At 39.9% G+C, this 19,646-nt stretch overlaps 2 protein-coding genes across 11 annotated transcripts in view; one reads left to right on the top strand and one right to left on the bottom strand.

Moving 5' to 3' along the window:
• The window catches only part of phf5a (PHD finger protein 5A), a 35,564-nt gene extending 25,858 nt beyond the window's left edge, over positions 1-9,706 (bottom strand). Inside the window, exons 1-4 of one of the 10 annotated variants that reach the window (XM_052570599.1) lie at positions 9,562-9,706; positions 9,371-9,484; positions 5,230-5,472; positions 792-936 (exon numbers count right to left, since the gene is read on the bottom strand). In XM_052570599.1, coding sequence (XP_052426559.1) covers positions 792-843 — 52 coding nt within the window. In that variant the 5' untranslated portion in view covers positions 844-936; positions 5,230-5,472; positions 9,371-9,484; positions 9,562-9,706. The remainder of the gene's footprint in view (positions 1-791; positions 937-5,229; positions 5,473-9,370; positions 9,485-9,561) is intronic. The other 9 variants (XM_052570600.1, XM_052570602.1, XM_052570598.1 and 6 more) reach the window with 9 other exon arrangements.
• Positions 9,707-10,796: 1,090 nt separating this feature from the next.
• On the top strand, positions 10,797-19,386 carry aco2 (aconitase 2, mitochondrial). Its single transcript, XM_052570829.1, has 17 exons — positions 10,797-10,931; positions 11,560-11,702; positions 11,893-12,151; positions 12,595-12,687; positions 12,945-13,103; positions 13,209-13,359; positions 14,294-14,398; positions 14,489-14,580; positions 14,661-14,766; positions 14,859-15,016; positions 15,144-15,217; positions 15,435-15,546; positions 15,667-15,945; positions 16,018-16,209; positions 16,442-16,574; positions 16,657-16,778; positions 18,037-19,386. The coding sequence occupies exons 1-17, from the start codon at positions 10,896-10,898 to the stop codon at positions 18,169-18,171; spliced, it is 2,349 nt and encodes a 782-aa protein (XP_052426789.1). The 5' UTR covers positions 10,797-10,895; the 3' UTR covers positions 18,172-19,386.
• Positions 19,387-19,646: the final 260 nt, after the last annotated feature.

Raw genomic sequence — 19,646 nt, 5'->3', positions numbered from 1 at the left:
TTGTTCTCTTTTCTTTCTATTTGGCTGTATCAACACTAATAATATGTGTTCAGTGGTTGAAATATGCCATAAAGGTTTGTAATTTAACTTGATACCTTAATAAAAATTTTTTTAAAAAGTAGTCCAAAAGACCAAAACCTATGTTTATTGGTTGAATATGGGACAGTTTGAACCAATCAGGGCACGGGGTGGGACTAAGCGTCAACAATTATTTTGTTTGGCTCAGAGAAACAAAATGCATTGGCTTCTTTTGAAGAATCAATGTTGTCAAAATGTGATGATGTAATATGGTGCCTCTGAATATCCAAATGAGAGTGTGATGAGTGGGGCAGGGCCGAGAGCCGTGGGAACGGAGTGAGGCTGGTGGAGTGATTGGAAATCAGCGACACTCACCGGTCTTGAGTCCCACGGAGGAGATTGGAAGGATACAAAAGAGAGAATACTGCAGTGAAGGACGAGAGAGGACCAGGCCTGAGCTTTATTTTGTTGTTTTTTATGTGCGTGGCAGTCGTCCGCAAGGGGCTGTCGCGCTGTTTTGTGTTTATTTTATTATTAAAGTCAATTTTGATGGTCTGTCGGTTCCCGCCTCCTTCTTCCCAATGATTATGAAGATGTACATTATTACAGAGAGAAATAGGATATCTCCGAAACACGGAGAATCCCTGCTTTATGTCACTTTTTAAAGCATTCAGATAAGATTAGCGGTTCAAAAGTAAATTTTAGCCATGGGCGGCTGTCTCAGTCTTTGAGGGTTAAATTCTAAATCTGGATCTGATAAACAGAAACCTTACCAACTCCAGCCTGTTTCCTGCAAAAAATCAAATCTGGGTGATGTTTGGCCATTATAAAAAGCACGAACACAGCGGTGATGACCTCCAAACTTCCTCCTTCTGATGTTTTGGATTGAAGGCTCCGCAGTGTCTTACTGGACACCTACTGGACACAATAAAACATGATCATAAGGGATTGCTCATGACATCATGAAAGCAAAGCTGCCGCGCTGCCATATTGGTAATCCCTAGTGTGCATAAATGTTCTCTTGAATTAATAGGATATTGTATGATTTTAATGAGAAAACAAAGAAATAAGGTATATTTTGTGTTGGATCGTTACCTGTGTTGGCAGTGCGCAGCAGACAGACCCACCTAGACGGTTTAAAAATATCACTTATCCTTCCCTAAAAGACAATTTACACTACAGAGAACATCTGAAATAAACATTAATTTACATACACATAACACATAAGCAAACTAATCCCGTTTGACTGATTTGCTTTAAATCGGGTGATTTTAGGTCAGCAGTTTGCGTGTGACTCAAAGGTGCTCTCTGTCAGTAGGGAATAGTAAGATGGCGGATCGAGCACTTCTGGTGGCTTACACTTGCCATGCTTGTTGATTTGGCTATTTTTTCTGGTAACAATTCTAATATTAATGTAGTATATCTGTAATATGTACATGTAATATAATCTAATGTACATAAAATTAAATGACGTTTTTTTTCTTTGGAAAATTGCTTTCTCTGTCTTCAACCCCAACATTTTATCTTTTCTTGTGCTTCAGGTCTGAACACTGCTCATTCCCTTTGAAATACTGGAAACAAATCGACAAAATATATCTTTAAGTACTAATAATTGACCATCATTGATAAAATCAGTAAATACAAATAAAAAATGTACACACTGGTAGTCTACTTTCTATATTTTCATAGCAGGATACAGAACTCCACAATAAACAATAAGAAATGTAACTGATAAGCCTTTATGGATCCAGTAAGAGCTACAGTGTTAATAATATTAATATATAATAGATTTATAATAGGTTTAGAACAGGTTTTAATACTTGTTTAATTCCCTGAGAATAGAGTGTCTTTTTAAAGTGACAAATTCTATGCTGGTTCCCCCAAGGTTTTCCTGTGGGTTTTTATAATGGGGTTTTATGAATAATGAAAAAAAAACAAGGTCTGTGATATACATAACGCTTCAGTTACTTAACGTAACCTCGGTTCCCTGAGATATGGGAAGTGACAATCATCGATTCATGCAGCTTGTAGTGCAGCAAGTGACATAACGCTCATTCCCTTATCTCAGCAAGTGACATAACTGTACATTAAGGTTACATCAAGGTTTTATTAAATAACTGAAGCGTTCCCTTTTGAACGTTCACTCCTGTTAAGTATGGGAACGAATCTAATCACGCCGCATTACGAGCAACAATCACATGCTGATCTGCGAGCCCAGTGTTAGAGCACTAATAAGGGCCCTAAGGGACTTAGCTGAGGGCATGAGAACCACTAACCATATGGGAGGATTAAACAGATGGAATCCACACCTGCAGAGTAGGTAAGTCTAAGTTATAGAATATGGCAAAAGTGGACTGTGACGACCAGCATAGCCGCACAGTTCTCACTAACAGATATACCACTGGACCATACCCATGAGGAGGCCATTCCCCTTGTGGATTGGACTCTCACACCAATAGGGCATTCCAATCCTTCTGATGTATAAGCCAGAGCTTTGCTTAGTGACTGGCAGACCCTTATGGTGGCCTCCAAAGAAAATAAACAGCTGTTCAGACTACCTAAACAGTTTATAACATTCCACATAGACTCTCAGAGCCCTGACAGAGCAGAGAGTGTTCAGTCCCTGCTCGCCGTCTGCAGCGGGGAGCGCCAATAGTGATATTACTTTCTCTCTGAAGGAAGTAGAGAGCACTTTAGGAACATAGCCATGTCTCAGTTTCAAAATGACCTTGCAGTCATTGAGCCCAAACTCCAGACACGTTGCTCTGACTGACAGAGCTTGTAAGTCACCCACATTAACTGATGCCAAAGCAAGGAGAAGGGCCATTTTAAGCAATAAGGACTGCAAGTCAGCCAAACTGAGCAGCTCAAATGGGGCCTTTTTAAGGGACCATGGATAAGTCCCAGCACGGCACAGTCTGAGGGCGAGGAGGATTCAGTCTCCTCGTGCCCTTCAGAAATTTAACGACCAAGTTATTATTATATTTCTGCCTGTAGAATGGCCGGCCTCGAAAGAATGATTTGCCGCGATGGCCGCCACATATAATTTGAGTGTGATGGAATGCGCCCCTTATCCAGCAGCTCTTGCAGAAAAATCAGCACGCAGGACACGTCACATACAAATTTGCAGTGCAGTGCACCAGTTGAGAAATACTGACCATTTCTGGCCATAGAGCCATCTCGTGGATGGCGGCCTTGCTTTAAGAATGGTGTTGTTTACTCTCGCTGGGAGCCTATCAGACTCCCGTCGAGGAACCAGACATGAAGGCTCCACAACTCTACGTGGGGATGCCAAATCATGCCTTTCGCCTGCGAGAGAAGGTCCCTCCTCAATTGGATGGGCCATGGGACCATTGTTACCAGCTGCATCAGCTCTGGAAACCAATCCTAGTTCTTCCAGAGCAGAGCTACTAAGAGGAGGGAGAATTTGGTTTCACTGACTCACCTGATGATCTGGGGAATCAAGGCGATGGTAGGAAATGCTTACAGGCATCTCTCTGTATCGAGAAAAATATTGGGCAATGAGAGTTGTCTTCCGAGGTGAAGAGGTCAACTTCTGCCTTACCAAAGGCCGCCCAAATTCGCTCCCGCTCATCTTGCCCAATCACATGAACTGCCCTTAGTGAGAGGAAGCAATGAACCAATCTGTATAAGGCGTGAGACGTGAGGCCGCCTTGGTGATTGATATAAGACACCACTGTCATGCTGTCTGAACGGACCATGACGTGGTGGCCTTTGATGGCTGGAAGGAAGGAATACAGGACTAAGGAGACTGCCAACATTTCCAGGCAGTTGATATCGCCTTTCATTGGCCAAGGCACACTCACCCATTTGACCGACATGTCCAACAACCAATCACAGTTTGTTTTGTTCATCGTCACGTTTTGAGGCATGGAAATGTCACCACAATAACAGACAGTGTGTAAAACTCTCAAGATTCTATGCCACGAACTTTAAATATTTCACATATTTTTGAAAATCCAGTGTTTAGTTGATCCTGATAATCACTCGTCGTCACAGTTGTAAAGATTAAGGTTTTCTTCTTTCATGAGCGGGGTTTGGCGCCACTGTATCATTGTGTCTAGGCAGAATGTTAAAGAACGCGACACATGCGTCTCCTGTAGAATTCAATCAATCCAACGATGACTGATGAAAAGTGTTTCCACTTTTGTGTCCCATATGCATCGGACGTTCAGCCAACGATCTGTGGGTGTGACATCTGATGCTGAGACTACTGGCCCATGGTCTATGGCGAGTATTTTGTAATAGATCTAAGGCTTAGCAGGAGAAGGAGAAGGAGCAGTCTACCTTTCAATTTTTGAATGGGATTGTTCGGGAGGGCAGACGACAGACCCGCAGCGACGCCACAGTGACAATACTGTTGGAACTAATCATAGGTGGAGATATGATGACGGCATACATAAGAAATTTATCAAAAATAGTATGTGTACAAAGTACATCTGATCTAGGTGCATCGCCTCACAAGACGGCTGATATATACATCATCTCAAAGTATGTCGGCATAATGGTCTGTAGCTAGACCCATCTCCCCCGCCCCACCTCACCCACCGGTTACTATTGTAATCTCGGTTCTCTTGGAGGCTATTAACGTTATGGGAACTCCTCCCTTCTCCACTTTCACTGAAATCTTATGGGCTAATGCCAGCGGGGGACAGCTGGCCAATTGACACGAAGTATGCAAATACTGACAGGTCAGAGGGCAGCATAAATTGCATGGGCGTGAAAATTATGTCAGAATCACGAATGCAATCACAGAATCACGTTAGCACACCTGATCAAACAGCAACCATGGCGGCTAACATAATGTCTCATTCCTGCCTCCCAGGGAACCGAGGTTACGAGGTTGTCGCCAATAGCCGTGATAAAACTCCTCACTTCAGATCATAGAGGCGCCTGTTAGAAGGTGCGTTCGCCTCACTCAGACATTTAAGAGGCACTGAAATGAGGCACTAAAATCTGCGTTCTGATTCGGTTCGGTGCATAACAGTTCCATAGGTACCGGTACCAATAGGTTTCGGTACCCAACCCTACCCACAACAGGAGACTCGCTGCCTGTTTGAATAGAGTTCTGGAACGAACGCCGCCCTGGCGTTTTTGAACGAGACTGAATGGAGAAAAAACCATTTGAGAAACCAGGCTCGGGTGGAGGGCAAGTTCTCCTCTGACCAGACAAAACCAGCAGTTCAATACCAGGTTGCAGCAAAGTCAGATTGTGCAGAAGAATCATCTTTTTCCCGTGGTCTTGTCCCGGTGGTCGTCCGAGACAAGGTCTTTACAGGAGAACTGTGTCTGGGGCTCTAGTTGTCCTGGTCTCTGCTGCCTTTCAGGGCTGTAGACATCCTTTCTAGGTGCTGATCCACCATCTGGTCTGGATCCGGGTGACTGCAGTGACCCTCTGATCTGGATACAGACTGGATCTGGTGGCTATGGTGACTTCGGAATAAGAGAGAAACAAACTAATATTAGCATAGATGCCATTCTTCTAATGATTTAGCAAGTACGGTTCCGGTTTACCTAATTAATGCAGCCTAAAATTCCTTTGGATATAAGAAGCATATTAGAGTGTTATGTGTAAACCAGGTTAAAAAGATGGGTCTTTAATCTAGATTTAAACCACAAGAGTATGTCTGCCTCCCGAACAATTTTAGTTTGGTTATTCCAGAGTTTATGCGCCAAATAGGAAAAGCATCTGCCACCCGCAGTTGATTTTGATATTCTAGGTATTATCAAATTGCCTGAGTTTTGAGAATGCAGCGGACGTGGAGGATTATAATGTAACAAGAGCTCATTCAAATACTGAGGTGATAAACCATTCAGGGCTTTATAAGTAATAAGCCATATTTTAAAATCTTTACGATGTTTAATAGGGAGCCAGTGCAGTGTTGACAGAACAGGACTAATATGGTCATACGTCCTGGTTCTAGTAAGAACTGTAGCTTCTGCATTTTGGTCTAGCTGTAGTTTGTTTACCAAGCGTGCAGAACAACCACCCAATAAAGCATTACAATAATCTAACCTTGAGGTCATAAATGCATGGATTAACATTTCTGCATTTGACATTGAAAGCATAGGCCGTAATTTAGATATATTTTTGAGATGGAAAAATGCAGTTTTACAAATGCTAGAAACATGGCTTTCTAAGGAAAGAATGCTACCAAATAGCACACCTAGGTTCCTAACTGATGACAAAGAATTGACAGAGCAGCCATCAAGTCTTAGACAGCGTTCTAGGTTATTACATGCAGTTTTTAGGTCCTATAATTAACACCGTTTTTTCTGAATTTAGCAGTAAGAAATTACTCTTCATTCAGTTTTTTATATATCGACTATGCATTTAGTTAGTTTTTCAAATTGGTATGTTTCGCCGGGCCACAAAGAAATATAAAGCTGAGTATCATCAGCATAACAGTGAAAGCTAACACCATGTTTCCTGATGATATCTCCCAAGGGTAACATGTGAAGCGTGAAGAGTACTGCACTTGTGATCAATATTATACTTCTTCATTCACTGCTACAAATTGATGGTGGTCATATAAGTATAATTTAAACCATGCTAATGCACTTCCACTGATGCCAACAAAGTGTTCTAGTCTATGCAAAAGAATGTTGTGGGCAATAATGTCGAAAGCAGCACTAAGATCCAATAGCAATAATAGAGAGATACAACCATGATCAGATGATAAGAGCAGGTCATTTGTAACTCTAAGGAGAGCAGTCTCAGTACTATGATACGGTCTAAATCCTGACTGGAAATCCTCACAGATACTATTTTTCTCTAAAAAGGAAAAGAATTGTGAGAATACTACCTTTTCTAGTATCTTGGACAGAAAAGGGAGATTCAAGATCGGTCTATATTTAAATAGTTATTTGGGTTCATGTTGTGGTTTTTTGATGAGATGCTTAATAACAGCCAATTTGAATGTTTTTGGGACATATACTTATGACAATGAGGAATTAATAATCGTCAGAAGAGGATCTATGACTTCTGGAAGCACCTCTTTTAGGTGCTTAGATGAAATAGGGTCTAACATACATGTTGTTGGTTTAGATGATTTAACAAGTTTATACAATTCTTCCTCTCCTATAGTAGAGAATGAGTGGAACTGTTCCTCAGGGGATCTATAGTGGAACTCTGATGCGATACTGCTATGAAGTTGGGAAATGTCAACACTTGTTGATGCTTTATTTTTCATTAATTTAGTCACTGTATTGAATAAATACCTGGGGTTATGTTTGTTTTCTTCTAAAAGAGAAGAAAAGTAATCAGATCTAGCAGTTTTAATGCTTTTCTGTAGGATAGGTTACTTTCCCGCAAAGCAATACGAAATACCTCTAGTTTTGTTTTCCTCCAGCTGCGCTCCATTTTCCAGGCTGCTCTCTTTATGGTGCGAATTTGCTCATTGAACAATGGTGTAAGACTATTTTCCTTAACCTTCTATAAGCATAAAGGAACAACTGTATTTAAAATGCTAGAAAAGAGAGAGCCCATAGTTTCTGTTACATCATCAAGTTGTTCTGAGGTCAGAATGTCTGTAAATGCTGATCCCAATACATCTTTTTCATTATCTACATGGATATTAAAATCACCAACTATTAAAACTTTATCTGTAGCCAGCACTAACTCAGATGTAAAATCAGTAAACTCTTTAATTAAAGCCTATATGGTGCCCTGGTGGCCTATATACAGTAGCCAGTACAAACATCACAGGGAATTTATCATTAACATTTGTTTCTCTGGATAATGTTATATGAAAGCACACAAAAGGTTTTGGGGCAAAGTCAATGACGGGACCATGCCATTGAAGCGGGGAGGTCTGCGTTTGAACTGAAGAGAATATCCCTGTTGAACTATTCCCAGTATCCATGGTGAAATGCCCGGGATAGCCCTCCATGCATCTAGGAAGTTACACAGCGGACGCATAAGCTCTACGGCCGCCGTAGCCACTGATGGCTTGTATTGACCGGAGCCCCATCCCTAGAAGCACTGGTGGGAGGGCGGCTCGCAGCAGGCATTGTGTGGTGTTGGGACTCTCGCGCCCTCGAGAGGCCCTTATAATCATGGGCTGTGGCTCTGCGCTGCTCTGAGACAGGGCGAGTGACACAGAGTTGGGTGCAAGAGGACATGATGCCCACGAACATGGCGCTTGGGGGCAGGGCCTCCAGCGTGCTCTCTCTTTCTCTTTAGCGGTCCGTCAGGAAGACTGCTTGGTAGCCGAGGATGGCAAGCTGGCTTTCTCGCGGCACGGGCTACTCCTTTGACCCTGACATTTCCTTCTAGGCCCTGACCACTGCTTGTTCCGGTCGAAACTAGCATCCGGTTTAGGGCGGGGCATGCTGTCTAGCTGTTCCCTGAGCCTGGCGAGGTGCAAAAGAAGCTATCGTCCATGAACTCCACAGTGTCGAACTCGTCCCCAGACGAGGGAAGGCCCACAAGCGCCTCGCTGGCGGCAGTGGGCCTCATCCCCGCTGTTGCCCGAGCCACTTCTCTCCTGACTCTGAGGGCGCGCACTGGCAGCACAGTGCAGTGGGCGAACATATCATCTGTGAGTGCCGCCTCGGCGTGGGCGAGGCCCAGGCAGGTGACACAGAACTGGTGAAGGTCGGGTGGGTCGATTGGACCCGTGCAAATCTGGCTTGTAGCAGCCATCAGATGCGGAGAGAAAAACAGGGGTGAGTAGTCCTCTAAAGCAACTGTCACAATGACTTAATAAGACTTCTAGCGTTAAGAAAAAGAGATTCTGATGTAATTTCCGCACCCATGCAATTTATACTGCCTGCTGACCAGTCAGTATTTGCATGCTTCGCATCAATTGGCCTGATGTCCTCAGCTGGGGTTAGCCCATAAGATTTCAGCAAAAGTCAAGAAGGGAGGAGTTACCATATACGCTAATAGCTGACGTAATGTTGAGTTAATGCCTCGAAAAGGGAACTACAATATGGTCACCCTACATGGCATTCATGCACACACAAAAATACTAGGATGGTACCTCTATGTTTCACAGACACACCATGAAATGAATGTTGAATTGCTTTGCATGTTAAGCTAATGTAAACCCACAGGGCAAGAAAAACTTAAAAGCATATTCATATATCTTAAAATTGGTTACATGAGCCTAAGCTCTTTTCAATAAAATCCATGCAAAAGTTAATATCAGATCATTTTAGAATACAGTATAGGATTTACCAAATATTCTTCAGTTTTATGCAAAACAGAAATACAACAAATAGAATATCAGATCTCTGTAATTTGGCCAAAAATAAATTAAACAAAAGAAGAAGCTTTTTTGCATATTTGTGTTTGACACATGAAAAATGTAACAATGTATCTTACAAGATAACACCTTGCTCTCACTTAATGTGTCTCCACAGTAAGTCCTTGAGGGTATTGGACCTGGAATGTCCTTGAAAGGTCCTTGAGTTTAAAGTTAATAAAGGAGTGGGAACCCTGAAAAAAATTATCAAATTGGTATTGAACTTAGATCTAGATTTAGAGTTTAATACATAATAGGTAGAAAGTCTTACCAACTCCAGCCTGTTTACTGCAAAAAAATAAAATCTGGGTGATGTTCTGCCGTAATGAAAGAACGAATGCAGCCAGTTAGTGAAACACTGGGCAAATTCCAAACAAACATTCCAGTCATAAAGAAGTCACGCATGTCATAAAGAAGACGTATGTAAAAAAAAAAAAATGGCAAAAGGAGCAGTCAAAGACAATGTAATTTTCATAGACGTTACAACCCAGTACTGTCAGTTTTTCTGGTTGACTATAACTCTTATGTTTTATCTTTGATTGGCATAAAAAACAAAAAAATCATTCAAAATTAAATATATTTATATTGCTTCATTTTTTAACCTTGTATAATTCCCCACTCTGGTTTATATTATTTATTTGTTTGTTCTTAGTTGTATCTATCTATCTATCTATCTATCTATCTATCTATCTATCTATCTATCTATCTATCTATCTATTACTTTTTATTTTGTATAAATTTATTTTTATTTTATTTTATTTTATTTTATTTTATTTTATTTTATTTTATTTTATTTATCTTGTTTTTGAGGTTGTTTTAGTTACATGCTTGTTATGAAGTGTTTTGGCATTATTTATAAAATGCTATGACCTCCAAACCTTTTTCTTCTGATATTTTGAATTGAAAGATGCGCAGCATTTTACTGCCACCTACTGGACGTAGTACAACATGACAAAGTGTCTTGTATCAATGTCAAAGTTAACTAAGATTAACAAATGTTTTAGACGTATTTGATTGTTATTTTCATTATTAGTTAATGTTAAATACCTTAGTTAAGCTATATAATGTTAACAAATAGACCCTTTACTGTAAAGTTCTCGGCTATCATATATTACAAATGCATATTTATATACGCTAGTATATTACATAATAAAGTGATATAAAATGTATTTAAACATCTACTTTTAATATTTACCTGTGCGTGTGTATATTATGAACTTATGTTTAACGTTGTATTAAATCTATATTGTATAAAGACAATGTCGCCTGCTATTGTATTGCTTTTATTGGTTCTATTAAAAAACATACAAGTTGGCACATAAATAGATATTTAGAAATGTTCGTATAATTTTAGACAAGGTCCTAAAAGTAAGAGATGAACATCTGGACAATATATTACTAGAACTGACCATTAATGTTATTCTCTCTGTCTGCTGACATATTTTGTCTTAAAAAAATATTGAGGAAAAAACTGTGAACATATTAAATTGCCGGTCTTTAGAAACTAGACACAATTAGATCAGACTTTTTCAACATCCTTCCCAGACACTGAGTTCGTATACCCGCGCGTCATCTTCCGGCGTCACATCTTTGTCAGTGAACAAAATGGCAACCTACTGCTTAACCGTCGCCCGGCTTCAGGTAAGTGAAAACTTATATTTTATATGGTCAACACGCATGGTTTTTATTTGCCATTTCGTTAATTAATGCCTTTCACATAAGTGCTTGACATATTGAGGTGCACAGATGGAGTGAACTGATTGTTTTCGTGCTGGACCTGCACACGAAGTGTTCACAGGTCACTGATGTCATAGCAGACGCGCTCGCGCAGCTGCGTATAATCTTTATTTCCAGCTGTTTAATACAGGACAACCAAAGCACAAACCCAGAAATACTTACAGCAGTTTTATCGATTCGGCTATTATGGATATTTAGTGTCTGGCTGTTTGGTTTTAGTCGCAAGGTGAACACAAGGTTAAAACAGCGCAGAGCGGTTAACGGCTCTGGCGATGGAGATTAGCAACACCGCTGCTTATACGACAATGCGCTTTATATATATATATATATATATATATATATATATATATATATATATTTGAGCTATGTCGCGTAATTATATGTATTTCAGAATTATTGTAGTAGCTTCACGCCTGAGGTTTGACCATATCGAGCAAAGCGAGCAGCTGTGATTACACATTATGAATTATACTTGTAATACATACTGATGTCATATATATACCCGGTCAGCAATCCCTGTTGTTTATTTCAGCTTGCTCTGGGTCAGGGAGCCCGGCGCTTTCATGTGGCGGCGGCTCTCAACGCAAAGGCCAAGGTGTCCATGAGCCGCTTTGAGCCAAACTCTTACATCAACTATGACAATCTTCGCTCAAATATTGACATTGTGCGCAAAAGGTCAGATATCTTTGCAGTGTTTTACACTCAATAATTACTTGCTTCTGCCCTCCTTATCTTTTGTAGGGGGACTCAGTTGCTTTTTTGTTATTCTTGATTTTTTTTTTTTTTTTTTTTTTTTTTTTTTTTTATAATATAAGGCTTGTGAGTTTCCCCCCCAAGTGCTTACATGTGAAATTGCATCCTCCAGACTCAACCGGCCACTCACTCTCTCAGAAAAGATCGTCTATGGTCATTTGGATGATCCGGCTGGACAGGAAATTGTTCGAGGACGCACATACTTGCGCCTGCGCCCTGATCGAGTTGCTATGCAGGATGCGACAGCACAGATGGCCATGCTGCAGTTCATCAGCAGTGGACTCCCAAAAGTGGCAGTGCCATCCACCATCCACTGTGACCATCTTATCGAGGCCCAGATCGGGGGAGCCCAGGATCTACAGAGGGCAAAGGTGAACAATGCTATATAGTGTTGTTGAAAGGGTACTATGAGTGAAAGTGAAAAAAGTGACATTCAGCCAAGTATGGTGACCCATACTCAGAATTCATGCTCTGCATTTAACCCATCCAAAGTGCACACACATGGAGCAGTGGGCAGCCATTTATGCTGTGGTGCCCGAGGAGCAGTTGGATGTTCGGTGCCTTGCTAAAGGGCACCTCAGTCATGGTATTGCCAGCCCAAGACTCGAACGCACAACCCTAGGGTTAGGAGTCCAACTCTCTAACCACTAGGCCACGACTTCCCCCATTTGATTGCAATGAACATGTGATTGCTCTGGATATGTGTCATTAGGCTCAAATTTAGCTTAAGGATGACATTTGTACTGTATGAACAAAAGTCACTTTTATCCTTCAGTGATGCATTGTTTAATTACTTTTCTCTGCTGTGAACCAGGAAGTGAATCTTGAGGTTTACAACTTCCTTGCTAGCGCTGGGGCTAAATATGGCGTTGGCTTTTGGAAACCTGGCTCTGGTATCATCCATCAGGTACTAGAGATAAAACCTTTGACTGTTTGTCAACCAGTATGGGTTTTGTTTTGGATGCTTGGTCCATGACAATTTAATGCATACATTATTTTATATTGTATTATATTACATATGGTATAGTAGTATTATTGCAAAAGTTATATATATATTTTAAATAATTAAAAACTCAATAAGGGCAGTCATATTACTTGGTGTTGGGGGGGGGGGGGGGTCCTTTTAAGATGGATTAAAAAATAATATATATAAACTTTTTTCAGATTATCTTGGAGAACTACGCATACCCTGGAGTCATGTTGATTGGTACAGACTCTCACACTCCTAATGGTGGTGGTCTGGGCTGCATCTGCATTGGAGTTGGTGGAGCTGATGCTGTTGATGTCATGGCAGGAATCCCCTGGGAGCTGAAGTGTCCAAACGTGAGTTGCCCCTTTCTTTTTTATGATGTTTGTGTATAAAAAAAAAAAGTGCTTATCTAATGTTAGGCAAATGTGAGTGTTTAGAGGTTATATCTTCTTTTCCAGGTCATCGGTGTGAAATTGACGGGCGCGTTATCTGGTTGGACCTCACCAAAGGATGTCATCCTTAAAGTGGCTGGTATTTTGACTGTGAAGGGCGGCACTGGTGCTATTGTGGAGTACCACGGCCCTGGTGTGGACTCTATCTCCTGCACAGGTGAAAACTCGCTTAAGCAATATTTAGACTGGTTTAAATGCTAATGTCGTCATATCATTTTAATACATCATCGTTCATATACGCATCATGAAACCCATTGATGTAAACAAATTGTGATTAATTGAATAAGTTATTAAAGGATCACACCTGTAGCTGCTACCACAATATGACTATTTTGAAGTATTTTGGAATTGAACTTTCCTTTATTTTGTTCAATGCTATCAGTACTTCAACTACCAACTGTAGTAGACTAAAAGTCTACATCCATAATGAAAGGTCTAAATGCATAATTACAGTGCACCAGGGCGTGCATGATAAATTTAGCTTTAGTTATGGTATTCAAAGAAGGTCATAATGAATGAGAAGTTTTCAGACATTGTTGTCTAGATGGAATTAGATTTCTTAGAGGATGGTAGTTAGCTGACAGTACATCATTTGCTTCGTAATTTTTTTTGTGAGAGGAAAAACAGCCAAGTTGAATACAGATGGTATTAAAATCACTCGTAAAGCTGTGAAACAAAGTCCAGTTGAACTGTTTATAGTTATAGTGTGACTCTATATTGTGTATAGTTGACTTTCAAATTGCTGTTCGTTTAATGCTACACTGTTGTTAGGGATGTCAGTTTCAACACATTTCAGCTAACAGGACTTCAAAAGTTGACAGGTTTGGATACTCCGTCTGTTTAATATTTCTTGCCATTGTCACCCCTCTCAGATCACATGTCTTAGATAATGCAAACATAGCATTCGTCACTCAGTTGAACAACTCGCCTGCCTCTAAACTTAAGCTCTATTAACTGTCAGCATGTGGAAAATCAAGGCTAAATTCTTGTGTGCAAGCAGCATATGGAGGTACACTTTTTTTTGTGTGTGACGTGGGTGTGTTACGTCAATCATTGGAAAAACAGATTTTTTTGGGGGTTTTTCTAATCAGGAATGGCCACCATCTGTAATATGGGCGCTGAAATCGGAGCTACCACTTCTGTATTCCCTTTCAACCACCGTATGAAGACATACTTGGAGAAGACGGGTCGTGGAGGTAAGTGACGGTGATAGACTGCCCATCATTGGATAATTTTTAGCTCATGTTGAAAAACATTTGGGCTCTCATTTCATTTATCCCTCACAGAAATCGCTGCTTTAGCAAATGAGAACCAAGATCTGCTGGTACCTGACTCAGGTTGTCATTACGACCAGATAATTGAGATTAATCTAAGTGAGGTAAGAGCAGGTTAATTGGGATAAGCAAGCTGAATGTATCTTACAATTAAAGTGTTAATGATTAATATACTTCCCTACAGCTGAAGCCTCACATCAATGGCCCATTTACTCCTGACCTGGCTCACCCTGTTTCAGACATCGGCTCTGTTGCTGAGAAGAATGGCTGGCCTCTGGAAGTTAAAGTTGGTCAGTAATTTAGTGTCCACTTAATTTTAATGATCATATATATTAAAACATCTCCCTCTCATAAACACTCTCTCTCTACCTGAACATTACAGGGTTGATTGGAAGCTGTACCAACTCTAGTTATGAGGACATGGGCAGAGCTGCCTCCTTGGCCAAACAAGCACTTGACAAAGGACTCAAGTGCAAAGCTCAGTTCACAGTCACCCCTGGGTCCGAGCAGATCCGTGCCACAATCGAGCGAGATGGCTATGTGAGTCTGAGTTGGAGACCCCTGGAATTTTATAATTCAAGATTCAGTGTTTCAGTTTTCAGATGTCTGGATTGTTCTGCATTTTGATCATTTTGATTGTTACAAATTGCATTTTCTTTACCTGCAGGCTAAATTGTTGAGGGATGTTGGTGGGGTCGTCCTGGCTAATGCCTGTGGTCCCTGCATCGGTCAGTGGGACAGGTAAAGTATGGAAGGAAATGTACAGTCAGAATTGTACTGAAATGTACAGCTAACATTTTTCCAGTCAATAAAGCATTAATTGGGAATGAAAAAAAGAGTTGTACAGTTTTATACAAAAATAGTTGACCTCAATTCCACGATTGACCAATCAGGATCAATTCATTCAAAGAACTTTGTAATAAAGCCATGTCATAAACCAAGAAAATCTTTCTTGCAGACGTGACGTTAAGAAGGGAGAAAAGAACACCATTGTTACATCATTCAACAGAAACTTTACAGGCAGAAACGATGCTAACCCAGCCACCCATGCTTTTGTCACTTCCCCGGAGGTACTTTGACTTGTTTTTAAATGTGCCACACTCTAAATGTTTTTCCAAAACCCTTTCCTTTTTGCCATCTTGCAAATTGATCTAACCTCTCCTTTTTCCATATACATTTTTGCCTTGTAGATCGTCACAGCATTTGCCATCGCAGGCACACTGAAGTTCAACCCTGAGACTGACTTCCTCACAGCTCCCAACGGAGAGAAGTTTAAACTGTTGCCGCCCACAGGAGATGAGCTTCCTGCCCGTGACTTTGACCCAGGTCAGGACACCTACCAGCACCCACCAGCTGATGGGTTAGGCTTAAAAGTAGAAGTCAACCCTCAGAGCAACCGACTGCAGCTGCTTGAGCCCTTCGACAGATGGAGTGGAAACGACCTTGAGGACCTCCAAGTTCTCATCAAGGTAGGTTTAAGTCATAGATGTTTGAAATTTGGGTTTCAATATAACTCTAAATAATGTAATTCTATTTGTCAGGTTAAAGGAAAGTGTACCACCGACCACATCAGCGCTGCCGGACCTTGGCTGAAGTTCCGTGGGCACCTTGATAACATTTCCAATAACCTGCTCATCGGTGCCGTTAATGTTGAGAATGATGCCGTCAATAAAATTCGCAACCTTCTCACTGGAGAGTTTGGTGGTGTTCCTGATGTTGCCCGCCATTACAAAGTAAGAGCTGTTTTAGCGCTCATTCTATTCTTTGTTTTTGTGCACCATATCATAGGGCTGCATGATAAATTGCAATCACAATTAGGCAAAAGCTTCGATAGTTAAGCGCATCTTGTCAGTGAAGCATGGTTCTTTGATCAGTAGTGATCTACTGTATCATGGTTTGTTCTGCCTACTGTTAGAATTTATATTCTTTATGGTTTCTGAATGTCCTGTAATATCCCACTTGCAGAAGAACAATATTTCATGGGTAGTTGTGGGAGATGAGAACTACGGAGAGGGTTCCAGCAGAGAGCACGCTGCTCTGGAGCCCAGACATTTAGGAGGGAGGGCCATTATCGTGAAGAGCTTTGCTAGAATCCATGGTGAGTGTGAAATATTCCTCCCCCTTGAAGGCAAGCATCATTTAGCAATTGATTTTAATTCTTCTGTCTGGTCTGTTTACAGAAACTAACTTGAAGAAACAGGGCATGCTGCCCCTCACCTTCTCCAACCCTGCTGATTACGACAAAATCCGCCCAGATGATAAAATCTCAATTGTAGGGCTTAAGAGCTTTGCCCCTGGAAAGGTAAGAATGATTCTAGTTGATATAACTCTTTCATGGTTTGTGTTAGTCAGGGATTCACAAACTTTTTTTTGTCAGCCAAAATATATATATTTTTTTTACCTAAAATATTTACTCCGTAAAGTCTGACACATTAAATAATATTCAGGGGAAATTATTTAATTGTCTATTTTTTTTGTTTTCTATTGAATAGTTTACTGAACCTTTATACAAAATCTTTAAAATGGTTGATTGTTATTCAGATGCCCAATATGCAAACCCATGCAATTTAATGCAGTTGCTGATATTTATTTGACCAAAAAGATGAAATTCTGGTGGCATTTCATAGATGGTGTATATAAATTATCAATGTAACAGACAACCGTATTTTCCGCACTATAAGGCGCACCTTCAATGAATGGCCTATTTTAGAACTGTTTTCATATACCTGTATTTTTAATATAATAATAATAACTATAAGTTAATATAATAACTATAAGTCGCACCTCAGTATAAGTCGCATCAGTCCAAAAATACGTCATGATGATGAAAAAAAAAAAACATATATAAGTCGCACTGGACTAAAGTCGCATTTATTTAGAACCAAGAACCAAGATAAAACATTACCATCTACAGCCGCGAGAGGGCGCTCTATGTGTTCAGTGTAGACTACAGGAGCACTAAGCAGCATAGAGCGCCCTCTCGTGACTGTAGACGGTAATGTTTTCTCTTGGTTCATTTCTCTCGGTTTATGTAAAATTAATTTTGATAAATAAGTCGCACATGACTATAAGTCGCAGGACCAGCCAAACTATGAAAAAGAGTGTGACTTATAGTCTGGAAAATACGGTATAGGGCGCACCTGATTATAAGGCGCATAGAATACTGCAGTCAAACGTGTGACCGGGGTTGCGTTATGCATCCAACAGATGGAGCTATGCTAAAGGGAATGTCAACATTTTGACAGAGCGCCTTGATCCATATACAAGGCCCTCCGGATTATAAGGCACACTGTCAGTTTTTTTTGAGAAAATAAAAGGCTTTTAAGTGCGACTTATAGTGCAGAAAATACGGTACTTGCATAAAAATTTCAGTTTTCTTAATAATATTGTTTAGTAAGATGATAATTAAATATGGAGTTTTTTTTTTAACTAATTCCTTTAAAAATTAAAGGTTTTAAAAGAACACTTACTTAAAGAAAGATGAAAATGTTTACTTGGTCATTTCCTTTCTTAATATTACTGGTGATTTCCATTATAATTTTATGTTCCTGTTCCGTTAGCCCCTAAAGGCCGTCATCAAGCACATTGATGGGAACTCAGAAACCATTGAATTGAACCACACCTTCAACGAAACCCAGATCGAATGGTTCCAGGCTGGCTCCGCCCTCAACAGAATGAAGGAGCTGCAGAAATGAACGTGATTGGCTACAGATATACATATTTGGGAGGGGAAGGGGTTATGCTTGACACAGGAGGAAATGGTATGTGTATGAAAATGTAATTATGAACTGAATTATACACAAAACCTTAAATTCATTTTAAAACTGTGTTGTATAGACAAGTCTTGTCAATACTGTTTAAAGCTATATAAAACATTTCGGAGCAGATATAAGGTATTACGTTTAGCAACTGTAATGCTTATAAATAACAAGCTGAGTCAGTGTGTATTACAGAATGGTTCATAAAAAGAAAAAAAATAAAGGTTAGCCTACAACAAATGGTAGGCGCATGCTTGTTAATAGGAGAAAAGAGTTTAATTCATAAAATCATCCAAATATCTGTGTTCAGGCAACTGTTGATTATTAATTTCTGCTGTTTGTAATATTACACTGAACTGTAATGAGAGCTGCTTGTGAATTTTCTGTCCTGTAATCAGCTTAATTAACGGATTGTCTTTTACTTCACATGATTTTGTTAGCAGAGGTGATTAACCATTCAAAATAATTGTTCTTATTCACGCAAGCTTGAAACTTCACCGGTTATTGTTCATGTAGCTATTCTTACTGTGAGTCAGAGTGACTTGTCTATGCCTGTTCTTCAAGACCCTGGCAGATCTTGACATCACACCACCACTATCAAATGTGTCTGGTACTGAGTGCACCACAGGTCAAGTTTATAAATGTTTTAAACTGAATGCTTATATATAAACATGTGCAAAGAATCTCCAATGTGCATTATCTTAAGTGTTTTGAATGCGTTATAGAGTAGTGGATCAGTAATCAGACCTCAAATCTCTTGAGCACTTTTCCTGTATATTTGAGTGCCCTTTTTTGTAGGGTTGTATTTTTTCCCCTTTCAAGCAGAGCCATACCCATGTCAGTGCAGTGACGTCAATCACTTATCAGCTGACTATAGCAGCTGCTTTCAAGAAACCGAGCAGTAAATGACTGGCTTTGTCTGACCTCATCAGATGAACTTTAAGCCAGTACAGTAAATGTAAAAAAAAAAATCTGTCTTTGGTGTATTTTTAGCTTTGTGAAAGGATTAATTGGTTTCATGCTGCTTGCAACACCCCACAAACACAACCTCTTGATTTTAACTACATTATTTTCATTCTTTTTTTTTTCGTTCTTGATGAAATTAATGCTGATTGGTCACAGTAGGTTCTAAAATAAAAGTCATTTAAAATATTTTGTCCTTTTTTTGTGTGTATAAAGATTAAATATACCGTGAAAATAAATATAAAATATGTGAAATATTATTTGGATTTTGTATTACGTTAAGACTTTTTTTCTACTCTCTATAATACTGAGCTGTTTTAATTATTTAAATAATATGTATCTAGTTTAATTATTCATTATTTCTTTCTGTATATTTTTACCTTATACAGTATGATTTTTACACACTCACCCTTGGGTTAATACGTAGCCTACTTATTATATGCAGTTAA

This window comes from Carassius gibelio, chromosome B12 (genome assembly GCF_023724105.1).
Source record: "Carassius gibelio isolate Cgi1373 ecotype wild population from Czech Republic chromosome B12, carGib1.2-hapl.c, whole genome shotgun sequence".
Lineage (NCBI taxonomy): Eukaryota > Metazoa > Chordata > Actinopteri > Cypriniformes > Cyprinidae > Carassius > Carassius gibelio.
This window is presented reverse-complemented; position numbering and strand designations above follow the sequence as displayed.